The sequence below is a fragment of the Morone saxatilis genome, unplaced genomic scaffold, assembly GCF_004916995.1.
Source record: "Morone saxatilis isolate NCDOM2014 unplaced genomic scaffold, NCSU_SB_2.0 Contig20, whole genome shotgun sequence".
Lineage (NCBI taxonomy): Eukaryota > Metazoa > Chordata > Actinopteri > Moronidae > Morone > Morone saxatilis.
Genome location: NW_023339763.1, coordinates 20,236,460 through 20,249,497, shown reverse-complemented (window position 1 = coordinate 20,249,497; position 13,038 = coordinate 20,236,460). Strand labels below are relative to the sequence as shown.

The 13,038-nt window shown below is 39.2% G+C and overlaps 1 protein-coding gene across 2 annotated transcripts in view; it reads left to right on the top strand.

Moving 5' to 3' along the window:
- Positions 1-13,038, top strand: part of camkk1a (calcium/calmodulin-dependent protein kinase kinase 1, alpha a) — a 59,388-nt gene that overhangs the window by 37,942 nt on the left and 8,408 nt on the right. For both annotated transcript variants that reach the window (XM_035666166.1, XM_035666165.1), the window contains exons 7-13: positions 3,072-3,108; positions 3,510-3,531; positions 5,309-5,397; positions 7,598-7,797; positions 9,104-9,157; positions 9,472-9,545; positions 12,036-12,123. In XM_035666166.1, the coding sequence (XP_035522059.1) occupies positions 3,072-3,108; positions 3,510-3,531; positions 5,309-5,397; positions 7,598-7,797; positions 9,104-9,157; positions 9,472-9,545; positions 12,036-12,123 (564 nt within the window). The remainder of the gene's footprint in view (positions 1-3,071; positions 3,109-3,509; positions 3,532-5,308; positions 5,398-7,597; positions 7,798-9,103; positions 9,158-9,471; positions 9,546-12,035; positions 12,124-13,038) is intronic.

Here is a 13,038-nt window from a genome sequence, read left to right as displayed (position 1 = left end):
AAATAAGAATTGTTGTTTTTTTTGTTACCTTAACTATTTTTATCTACGGAGGAAGTGGGTCCTCTTCTAAGTAGTCCACCATGTTTCTACAGTAGCCCAGAACAGACAGACCAAACAATGGCAAGATAGATAGGTCCTTTTGCATGTTTTGCGAGTTTTGCGGCCACCATAGTTTCTCCTACACATTTGGAAGGCGAGTGGTGTTCAAGTTGTTTGCAATCTCCAATTTCACTGGTAGATGCTACTAAACCCTACGTACTGGTCCTTTAAAGTCCTTTTAGATCCATTAATGAGAACGTTATATTTCTCAGCAATTCATATTTTGAGGTGATTATACACTAATGAAAACATACCTATGCATATTTTATGAATATTTGAAGCAAAAATGGCATCTTGCAGTAGGGAAATGTGTCATTTTAGAACTGTTTCTCAGATAATAGCATGTGGACATCCACAACAGGTTTTAAATCCATTGTGGTCAGGATTATCCTTATCTTCAGATAACCTTTCTTGCTGTGTACCCTGACTCATGCTTTGTATTTACTGTATGGCATATCAGTTTATGTCAGACCAAGAAGGTGGCTAAAATCCTGTGCTGGCAGGAAACGGGTGGGGAAAATGAGATAGGTTTACCCTCCAGCACATCTATCACACTTATGTCACTGGACCTTTTTGATGTTTATGCAGGGAAAACAAAGCCTCCACCCTGTACATAGATTATTCTGCTCACAACAGCCGACGCTTTCAAACCGAGTTGGGGAATTTTAGAGATGGATAGATTTCAGTTTCTACAGAGGCGGTTGTTTATGAAAAATGATAGCCGATTTTGAGAAGACATGACTCAAGATGCCCGCCGCTCCCTTGTGATATTATCAGAGTGTTTTTCAACCTTGGCCAGATGGCGGGGGCACCACCGCCATGGTCGGGAGTTAGGCTCAGGGAGTCAGTCAGTAGGAAAGCTGTCTGGCTTGTTCAGGTGTAGAGTGTGCCAGAAATATAGAAGAGTTTTTAAGTAAAAGCCAAGTACTTCTGCTCCTCTCCTCGCTCCGGCAGTGAAGACACACACATACACACACTCATCTCTTCCTGTCTTTGTCCGCCCTCACTCTCACACTCATAATGGGCATATGTGGGCAATGGGAAAGCCTGCGATCCTCCTCTCCAGCTCTCTCTGTTCATCCATTTAAATGGGCTGTGCTTGGGTCAGGATAACATTCATTATGGGTTTCCAACTGATTCCTGTGAGGCTGCAGTCCACTCCATCTAATTATGAATAGACTTTTTCTCTTTTTTTTTAAACATTAAAGCAGACGCCGAGTGGAACAGATTAAAACTGATGAAAGTGATATGGTCATTTGTTACAGATGCTTGGGAAGAGAAAGTAAAACCGGCCCCATACTCACCATGGCATGCAGTTGTAATGAGAACAGACACTTATAAATCCCAAACTCAATTTATGCCATTTCCCCATAAGCCAAGACACCCTTTTAATGCATCTTAGTCGCTGCATTAGTCAACAGCTACAAATAAGACTGCTAGGCTGCTAATGGTTTGCACTTTGCACAGAACAGCTCATTTACTGCTTATAGCCTTTTCACTTGGAACAAATGTAGAAATATAATGCGTAATTCAAATAGAACAGACAGAATTTATTTAATATTCACCTCTGCTCAAAAATCTGTTTTTCTTCTTCCTACAGTGTGCTGTTTGAATTATGTATGTGCAAGTTTGACACTAGGAAGGCATGTTTTCACATTAATCTGCTGGAAGTGGAAAGTTTCTCTGTGCTCATTGAAGATCAGATTTTTAAGGGGTGGGGTCAACAAGCACATTTACATTTCCATTTAGCAATTTCTACAGTGTGATGTAGAAACTTGAAGCCACCAGTGCACATCCACTGAGAATGGGCTTTACAGAGCAGTAGGAGACATCTTGTGTCCAGCAGGAAACTGAACAACAGAATTAGCATATTCATAGATTCTGAATTCTTAATGAGATGGGAGGAGTTGATGCTTTTTTAAGTATTTTGATGTGGAAAACTACATCAGACACACAGTCGTGTTCCAAGCAGACTATTTGTATATACTGTATATGTCTTAATAGGTGTCTGTTGGGAATCTTTAAGCAAACACATATTAGACAGTATGAGCAAACATTCACCTATTGACTGTTTTGTGGCCTGTTACAACTGACATGAGTAAATAGTGTTCCTGTTGCTTTAGAGGCGATGTCCTGCCCTTGTTTTTCCAGTACTGTGTGTACTGACATTTATCCTCACTGTGGTAATTTAAATTCACCAGGATGTTGTATTTAAACAGATGCTCCAGATGGGCTGTGTGTCCCGTAGTTTATGGGAGCTGTGAGCCAGTTGCCTTGTAGTCCATCACCCGTCAAAACCAATGCAGCAGAACCAGACACGTCATCTTTTTTATTGCACACATTCTTTGTCCTTGTCAAAATTCTTGTCAAAACATGTCACCTGCGTTACCCATAATGCCACTTGAGGACAGAAAGTTGGATCGGAGATTCCGTATGAACTGTACACCCCCCACAAATGTTTTCATTCAAACATTCATTCAGTTTCATTCAAACTTTAACAAGTTTTAGGAATTTAGGGATAGGATTTAGTGGCATCTAGCTGTCAAATTGCACATTGCACCGCCTGAATACAGCACGGCCTTCTAAGTGTGTAGGACGAACTATGGTGGCCTCATAACTTGCAAAAGGCCCTCTCTAGAGCCAGTGTTTGGTTTGTCCGTTCTGGGCTACTGTAGAAACATGGCATACTCTGTAAAAGAGAACTATTGAATTGCACATAGAAAAGTTCCTTTTCAACCACTTTTTTCAAGGGTTTCAAGGGTGCTGTCATCACAATTGCCTCTTCTGCTCAGTCCTTTGTAAGAAAGAAAATACTGATCCTGAATTTATACTTTCAGCTTTTTGAATGACCCTGAGAAGAAGTATCATATGTTAACTTTTACATTGTTCACACTCACCTGTACCTACCACATAGGACCTTGAAGATTTCAACTGGAAACTCTCCATTCATGATGATTATGTTAATTTTGCAGGTGCTGGATGATCCAGCGGAGGACAACCTTCACATGGGTATGCAGACCATATTTTCTTTGTCCAAATCTTTCACCCTATTTTTGCCCGCTCTCAGCCTTTGGCACTCGGCACATATGCCACCAACAAGTGTTCATATAACTGATTCATTATTCAGACCATCTCTTGCTTCCTTCCACATCACCTCAGGGTTCACACATTATGCAGAAATCTTCCATCAGCAGTGCCAGGTCACAGCTAGGACGCCTGTTAGTGTGAAACGTCAAACTCTTTATGCTCTTAATGTGGCACATCCAGCTCATTCAATGCTCTTGTAAATTAATAAATCCGATGCAGGGTCTCAATGGCAGGAGTGGTCAAACCCCAGCTAAATGAATGAAAGAATAAATTGCTTGGTCTGAACGTGTACTTATTTCCTTCTCCCTCCTTTCTTCTGACAGTGTTTGAGCTGATGCGTAAGGGGTGAGTAGAGAACATGTCCTTTTTTTTTATAATTTAAGGCTCATCCCCTCTGTTCCTCTACCTTCGCCTCCCCATCCCTCGGTTCCTGCTTCGGTGTCTGCAGTGTTCTCCTTCATTACTCCAAGCTGACACAGTGCGGGTGTTTGTTCCATCTCAGACTTCAAAGGGATTTGTAATGTTCTTAGGTTTTCACAGTTATTACGGGTGGCAGCCAGTTGTGTAAGTGTTTCACGTCCTGATGCACGAGCTGTTCCTTCCTACTCTTGTGATGATCTAATGATCTGAGACCATTTTGTTATCATAAGCGAATGGAGGTGGGAGGGAGTAGCTGGTATCGTTTCACATATGTGCATAAATAAGTTATGTTCTGCTTTTAATAGGAAGATATGCTCTGTTTGTTAGCTTTTCATAATGGTAAAGAGTGAGGATGTGATGTGATGATAGACAGTTGAGCTGATTAATACAATATGGCTTCTACTACTCATAAACCATTTATTTATTCCATTTTTATACATGGGATGGAATCCAAAGTGCTACAGCTACAACTGCTTGTAGAGCTACAGCTACTGCTGCTAATGCTGCTGTACTATTACAACTAATTCTACCACCTCTTACTTCAGTACTGCTAGTGTCTGACTATGACTGCTTTTGCTACTACTGTATGCATTGCTACTGGAGTGCTATGATAAATACTGCTATAAGCTAAAATGGGTTTTGACTTGAAATTGTAATTCCACCTATATCCTTGAACTCACAAGTACTTAATCTATATTGCCAACAGTTGTGACAATTGAATTTGGAGACGTTATGAGAGTTCTGGGAAATCTCTTAATACTTTCTCACATTTCATAGAATTAGTTAATTATGTGAAAAAAATGGTAACACTTTATTCTAACTCCTTCTCTTTCATAATAAGAAGCACTATATAAAAATCAATAAACTGTTTAAATCACACAATATAACGCTATAGTGTATTTGTAAGCAGGTGTAAGCATATTTGTTGTCGTCCTATGAAGTGTTCATAAATTATATATAAACAGTTAGTAAATGCTTAATACAATACTTGTAATTGATTATATGTGATGTGATTGTGTTATCAATCATCTTCAGTAGATCAAATATGTTTTTTAAATGTTTAAATAAGTATTATAAAACATTGTGTAACTGTGATTAGCTAATGTATAAATATATATTTTATGGCTGCTATTCTCTCTATGCATACTGTCATTTTTAATTTTCATTTGAATGTTGAAAAATGAATAGTTATATTGTTTCATATTGTAAGATAGTATAAAAAACATGTTAAATCTGCTTATAAAAACAATGTCTGTTAATAGCATTTATTAAACATTAACATACTGCTTTATAAATGCTACATGGGATGGAAAAATAAGTTTTACTGAAAAGACATCGATCAATGATGGAAATAATAATTAATTGTCAGTCCTAAACTCCAACTGTCTTTGTAGAAGGTGTTTGTAATAGTGAGATAGTGATTTATATATAAGTCCTGTACACTCATCCAAACAGATACAAAGCTGTTCTTGGTGCTTTCGGGTTTGGGATCTATATACAAAGATGGTCTTTATTGCAGCTTTTGAGTATCAGTGATGTTTGATCAGGACGTGTATGTCTGCTTAGACGTTTCAGTGTCTTCCCATTTGGAATCAAATCTCTGTGCTAATAATGAAACAACTGATACACTCAATCTGTGGATTTGTCTGCCTCGTTGTCTTTGTGTCTGTTTGTTCTTTTGCCTGCCTTTGTGGATTTGCAGTCCAGTAATGGAAGTGCCCACAGACAACCCTCTGTCAGAAGAGCAGGCGAGGTTATACTTCAGAGACGTCATCCTGGGCATAGAGTACCGTAAGTATCTCACGCAGGGTGAGTCTTTGGGTCTGTGAAACCTTTCTGGGAAGCGTTTCAGTGAAACTAATTTATACATTTTTAGTCATTTTAAATCTCTGTCACCCCACTCCCACTTAAAGAGCCACATGCAGTTTTATGGGTGTTTTCAGTGGCCAGGAAAGCATTAGATATTCCGTTTCTAAAGATATCACTCTTTATCGTCCCCATTATGATACTGTAAAAGCTAAAACATTTGGACCACTGTGTCTTTCCAACAGTATTCTCTCTCACTACTCTTAAAAAAAAAAAGAGTGATATGGTAGCATTTTCCTTTTTTATGTGAAAGAACAAAGTGTCTTGACCCTCTGTTTCCATGCCCCTGGGGTCTGGCTGCAGATCAGTATCGAGCCTTTGTTCAGTGAAACAGATTTTCTCAAACTGTGTCCTCATTTGCTGTACCAGATCTATTTCCCTGGGCTATGAGCCTAATGATTAGGGATCAATGCCGTCTCCGTCTGAACTTTGAGGTCCATCTTGAAAATAAAGCTATAGTAACTCAACCTTATACTGTTTATACATTTCAACAGTTCAACAACAAAATGACACCACTTTAAATTCCCATACACTTTAACATTAATGTTTTTGAGTGCTTACATCGCCTGAGTCATAGGTTACAGTTGGGGCTCGGCTACATTTCCTGCTCAAGGGTACTTCAGCAGAGTGGATGAACCAGGTTCTTCTGATTAAAAAGTCTTTTTTTTAACCACTTGGCTTTTATAGCTGTCCCTCTTGAAAAATACAACCGTGGATTACTTGTATGAGTACGGTATATGAGTATATTTGTATAAAGTATAGTTTTACAGTAAGGACACATTTTCAAACCAAAATTGTGGTGACTAAAACTATAGGACCCTAAAGTGTTCAAAAGTCAACCAAGTAGATGTTGCTGCTGCAAAGAAACAGTACACCAGTTACCTCTTTAGCTTCAAAGTGAAGAGTCATTGTTTGCACTGTGAGCTAGGTCCTGTTAGCCTGAGTGACCACAGAGAAAGACTGTCTGTCTTTTTGCTTGACATTTTTAGAATCCAAATGTGACTAATATAACTCTGGAAAACGCGGCTGATATAACTCTGGATTAAGCTGCTGCCATTAACTCGGTTGAGTAATAAAGCGAGCCACCCCTCCTAGCTAGTTAGGCAGCTAGCGAGGTAGCATTTGCAGTCTTGTTAAGCTAAATATATAAAATGTTTCTGTGGTTGCAGATTGTGTTTATTTACAGCACCAGCTAAACGTTTGATTCAGAATGACTTTGGTGCTGTTGCTCTAGCTAACAGGAGCTAAATGGCTAAATATGGTAGCATTGTTGAGCTTGCTGGCAACAGACAGGGGGCACGTGATTGGCTGAAAGAAGAGGGGGCGGCGACAAGCCACTGTGATATTATGAAATAGAAAGTGGTATGAAAATCAATCATTGGGAAATAAAAAATTGTAAACAAATAAAAATTCAAAACTATAAAACTTATTCTAAAAATAAGAATAATGAAATAATATTTAATAATAATTTTAAAATAATTTTTAAATTACTATATTTTACACAATTTATTCACACAGATAATTGTACCATTCAGTTATTTAATATTGAATTCTCAATGTAGTCACTGTTGATTTTCTCTTGAATGAACTCAAACATGATAGTTGTGTCAAAATGTAAGTAATTGAATAAAATCTTCTAAACCCTAGATTATAGATATCAGTAGTCATTCTGTAGGCCGTTGACGTTGTGTGTTTTTTGTTTTTTTTCTTAGTGCTCATGACGTTTAATTGCCAAGGGCTTATAATAAGTCAAGTGCTTCATGTTTTAATACGACCCCCTCAGACAGGAAGGCACCACTTATCCAATCAGTGAAGTGTCCAGGGCTTTGCTCCAGACAGCTGTTAAGTGTTGCGGCTTAGAGATGTACTTCACTTTCAGTTTTAGATGACCTTAAGTTGACATTTTTACACCATTCCTATTATCCAGACAATGATTTAACTGCCATAGTCATGATTTATTCCATGTGCATTTTTTTAAACAAAAAGTACAACTTGTAAAAATGGCGTTTTCTAGCCCCACTACAGGGGAGGGTCCAAGAATAACAAAATCATCAGGATGCTGTCAGCTTAGAGGTTGCAGTAGTTCTAAAAATTTTACTATTTACTTCCTCATTCTTAACCTCAGTGCACTACCAGAAGATTGTCCACCGGGACATCAAGCCTTCTAACCTGTTACTGGGAGACGATGGACACGTGAAGATCGCAGACTTTGGGGTCAGCAACCAGTTTGAGGGCAATGATGCTTTGCTGTCCAGCACTGCTGGCACTCCTGCATTTATGGCACCAGAGACCCTTTCAGACACGCGAAAGAGCTTCAGTGGAAAAGTGAGTTAACTCTTTATTCATACACCAATGTGAAGTGCTTTATCCTTGCTTAACCTAAGCCCTAACGTCGTGACTTGAAAATGAAAACCATTAAACCAAGATGAGTTTTCAGACCTATGCCGGCCTGCTAATCCAAGGAGCAAACTGTCATTCCCCTGTGTGTTAGCTGGTACTAATAACTAGGAAGCCAGAAATACAGCCGAGAAGAGCACCATGACCAGAGTCAAGAAATGCAATAAGGCTATTGGTTTTACATACCTGGTACTGATGTGGGAGTGTTTCACATCAATATACTGTATACCGTCAAGCAATGATCAGTCATGTTTGTCAGGATAACCTGCCACTTCTCAAACAACTGCATTGATCACCACCTGCCTTACCAGTTGACGTAATTCCTCCATCATTCTTCCAGCATGCAAGATCTAATGAGGCCTGTGAATCTACCCTACTTGCTCATTTATGAACAATTAACAGCCAAGAACCTTTCCATTCCTGCCCCAGGTCTCAACCCTGACATCCTGTGCTTATCCAACATTATGGGTACAGGTCACGTTCATTCCTCCAGTGGTTATCAGCTATGGCAGACTGATGGATTTGCTCAAGGAAGGACCTTGTATGTCCATAAAATAGGGGCCAGAATAGAAAATTTGATTGCAGATGGAAAGGATGTAAGAGGCATTCAAGTGTCTCTGCCTGCTGTGTCCTCAAGCTTTCAAGAAATATATGCAGTCATACTGGCCCCACTTTTCTGATTAGTCTTGTATTCTTCCTGATTTGGATTTGTTCAGACAGCTTGGTGTCCCTTATGCACCAACATTTGTGATTTTGGTGTACATCAGCAGTGAAATATTTAATCTTGGACACTCACGTGTCACTTAAACCCCCTCAGTTGTCAGTCCCAGTTAGAACATGTTAGTCACACTGCTCTGCGTCTGATAACAAATGCCTGTGGCATTCAGGTATATTACACAGGTTCAGAGGGCAAGTTTTATCATTTCATATCTATCAAGGAATAGAAATGGATTTCTAGGAGACCTATTCATACAGGGAGAGAGAGAGAGGCGGCGAGGAAGACAAAGAGCCTGATGGATAGCTGCAGTGCCTCTATCTGATCACACACATCCATCGCCATGGTATCTGACGTCTCCCAAAAAATAACATTAAAATGTGCCATAAATCACTGTAGGCAGTCTGCACTGATTATCTTCATGCAAATAAGTGTTTGGATCACTGCAGCATGTCTCTAAATGCATGCTTTTCAGTCTGTCTTGTTTCATTTATTGTCACTATATGCACTTTCTTAAAGGCGCTGGACGTGTGGGCCATGGGAGTTACTCTCTACTGTTTTGTCTTTGGGAAGGTAAGTCTGCACATTTTTTTCTGTCTCCCAGTCACTTATCAACATCTGGTGCACAAAAGGTAACAGTTAAAGCTGGGATAAGTGCTTGTTTCACTGACTCCTATGCTTGTTAACAGCAGCCGGTAGCACTTTAGTAGGAACACTATCTAACACCAATCTTTCATATTTGATAAGGCAGTTGTCTAGTGGCATCATTTATTTGAATGAATGCTTGAAGCTGATTGCTGCTGTTGTTATGTGACTTTAGGGATACTGTATTAATTCAATGTACCTTCCTTGTGTTTTTCACTGTCTTTCCTCTGCTCCACCTGCAGTGCCCGTTTATTGATGAGTACATTTTGGCCTTGCACAATAAGATAAGGACCAAGCTTGTGGATTTCCCAGAAACGTAAGTACATCTCCTGCGTCCTTCACTCTCCTCCACTTTATTAAAAAAGACAGCAGTTATGTTTCAGCCACCTCCAGACCACAGCTGTTGTCAACGCCTTCGCTGTTTGCTATCTTCTCATCTGCATCCCAGTCGCAAAAAATGTTCTCTTCTTTTTTTCAGTTACAAATTGCCCCTACAAAAATATTAATAGCTTTGCACAGCAGCCTGTGCCAGCACAGTAAATGTCACCCACACACATACAGGACACATACAGTGAAAGCCACCGTCTTTCCTTTGCATAAAAGGTTAAAGAAAAACATGGATGTCTTCTTTAGTGAATATCACCAAAAAACAGAGAGAGAACAAGAGTTAGGAAGCCAGAAAGAGGCTGGCAGTGGTGATGGGAACACACTGATGAAGTATAAACACAGCAAATGTGAAGGGGCTCAGAGTGGCAGTTAGAGTATGTATCGGGACAGGATGTCATATTGTTAATGATAAGTGTCTTACCCCAGTGGGCTCAAGAGACTTCGCTGTGCGAAAAGCTCGTTCATTAAACATCATCCTCCTCCTGAACAGAATATCACATCACCTAATGGAATCATCTCCACACTGGACTGACTTGTTGTCAGCTCTGATAGGCCCATTATGCTTTAGGTGTAGTTCATTTAATGTTGCCACTGTCATCATGATCAATGGCTGAGCTCACATAAACGTATTTTACTGAGATACTAATCCTATGATACGATCTTTTATTTCATTTCATCAGCCAGTGAAATGAATCATTGATATTGCCAATAGGAAAAAAATGTCCTATAAATTCCACTCTTTTTTGTCAGACATGAACTCCACAACCCATTACTTTTAGCTAACTATTATAACTGTTTATCCATTGCTTTTAGCTAACTATTTCAAATGTTTATCTGTTAATTTTAGCTATTTCCACCATTTATATAATACTTTCAGCTAACTATTAGGCCATATTTAGCCTAATATTATTTATCCATTAGGCTCTAACTGTTAGAAGTGTTTATCCCTTACTTTAGGCTACTTTGAGCCTAATACTATTTATCCATTAGGCTACTTTTATGTAACTGTTTTAGCTGTTTGTCCATTACTTTTAGCTATTTGAACTGTTTTTATCCATCACTTTAAGCTAACAACTTCTCTGATATCTTGCTAACTAGTTTTCACCATTGACAGTATGGTTCTCACACACTCACAATCCTCCCACATACCCCAAAGCAACTGCAGAACTACCCCCTGAGGCACAAGCGGCCCTCGCTGGGAGTCATTGTGCATTGTTTTCAGTTCAGTTGCCAGTTTTTTTCTTCATCAGAAACCACATAAAGTTTAGGGACCTTGGTATGTAACAAGAACATAGACACCAAGATTATCCATGGGTCACCATCATCTCTGTTATTCTGCTCAGTTAAGCATACAACTATATGCTGAGTGATAGTAAGTGACAAGCATTCTCTCAGAGGTGAGAAAATTAGAACTTCTGTGTACTTTCTATCTGGTAGTACACAGAATGTGCTGTAACTTTCTTCCTGTTCCCAGTTAACACAATAGCTAACTGCACAGGAGATAAATATCCTTCTGCTTGCTTTACTTCGGTAAGTTAATATAATAATTATTGCATTTTATAGTGCTATAGATGTGGTTAAAATGTACATGAAGTGGGTGGGATATATTAGGCAGCCAGTGAACATTTTGTCCTCAAATTGATGTGTTAGAAGCAGGGAAAATGGGCAAATTGTGATGGCTAAAGCATTTCCAAAACTACAGCTATTGTGGGGTGTTCCCGGTCTGCAGTGGTCAGTACCTATCAAAAGTGGTGTCAGAAAAAGGTGTCAGAACACACAGTTCATCACAGTTTGTTGCGTATTGGGCTGCATAACATTACGACTGCCAGGGCGCCAGATGGTCATAATGTTATGGCTGATCGGTGCATAAATAAATATGAATATATGAAAAGTGCAGCCGCGTCTTCTGTTGGTCATATCATCTGTGTGGATGAGCTTTAGGAGCCCTCTGTAGCACTTAAGTCTTTTCAGACTTCTGTTACCAAATCTTAACACTGTGGAAGCTTTATGAGTCACAGAAAATGTGAAGGTTCTAAATGAATGAAGGAAAATGTCTTTGATTTTTTCTTGGTGAAATCCTGGATGGCATACCTCTTATGGCCTCTAAAAAAGATTGAAATTTCACTATTAGAGAAAGCATATTCACTGTTTTTGTGCTCACAGATCAGAAACATACCTGTGATGAGGGGTTTAGAATAGACATTCATATTTTTGTGTTTGAAAACACTGTTGTAGGAAATCAGTGACCACTGAGCCTGCCATTCATGTAATATAATAAAGGTGCTCAACATGCTTGAAATAACCTGGTCTAATAGAGACATGTACAACTTTGGTGTCCATGTTCTTATCATGTAACACATGTACAACCAAGCCAGACTCCAAAAAATGTCCCCAAATAATTATCTTGTGTTTCGTGCAGACCAAAGATCAGTGAAGAGCTGCGGACTCTGATCTTGCGGATGCTGGACAAGAACCCCGACACCAGGATCACCATCCCTGAGATCAAGGTAACACGGAGAACAGAGCAGGTGGCAAATGAGACCAGGGGTTAGGATGACATGCAGATAACTTGAGCATGATCATAAAGTTGGTCATGTTCACACAACATGACTGTGCTGATGTTTGTCTCTATGGAGGACTGCACTAAAACTGAGTCAGTAGTAGAGGGCAGGGAGGTCCTGGACCAGCCATGGACACATGTCATTCCCTACTCCCCACCGTGTTTCTATGACACAATCTAATCATGTGTCAGTGAGTCATTTTCTCACCAGAGACTCAGTTTGTGTTTATGGAACAAAATATAATTAGGCTGTCAGGCATCATGTGTATCCTTGTGCACAAATACACACACACACACACACACACACACATGCTCACACACAAATTCTTTAAAGTCAGTAGAGATAACAAAAAAACACTGAGAGGTTGAAATGTAACAATTTAATGAGATGCAATTAAATGTACATACTCTTGATTTTTGAAATATAAACTTCCAGAGACTTGAAAGTTGCTTTAGGGAGGTTACCCATCAATCTAAGCATGCTGTATACATTCTTTTCATGAATGTCTAATTGATGCTCACTAATTTGAAACAGATCTTCTTGGGTGTTCCTGGGCTGTGGGAATAATTGACTGAGATATTAAATACATATTGAAATGTTCTGAAGAAGCAGCAATATCATTTGTAATGTTATGGTTCGTTATTATTTTGAGTTAGCATTTCCAACAAAACAGCATTCAAATGTTGTAGTCATCTTGGAAGTCCTGGATGTCAAAGCTTTCCACCTAGCACACGAATGCACCATGGCATTTTAAAGGTTGGAGATACTCAATATGTTTCTTATCAGCTAATTCCATTAAAAGACCCAAAACCAACAATGAACTGATCCTACCAATGAGTACAAACATATCAATGAGCCATA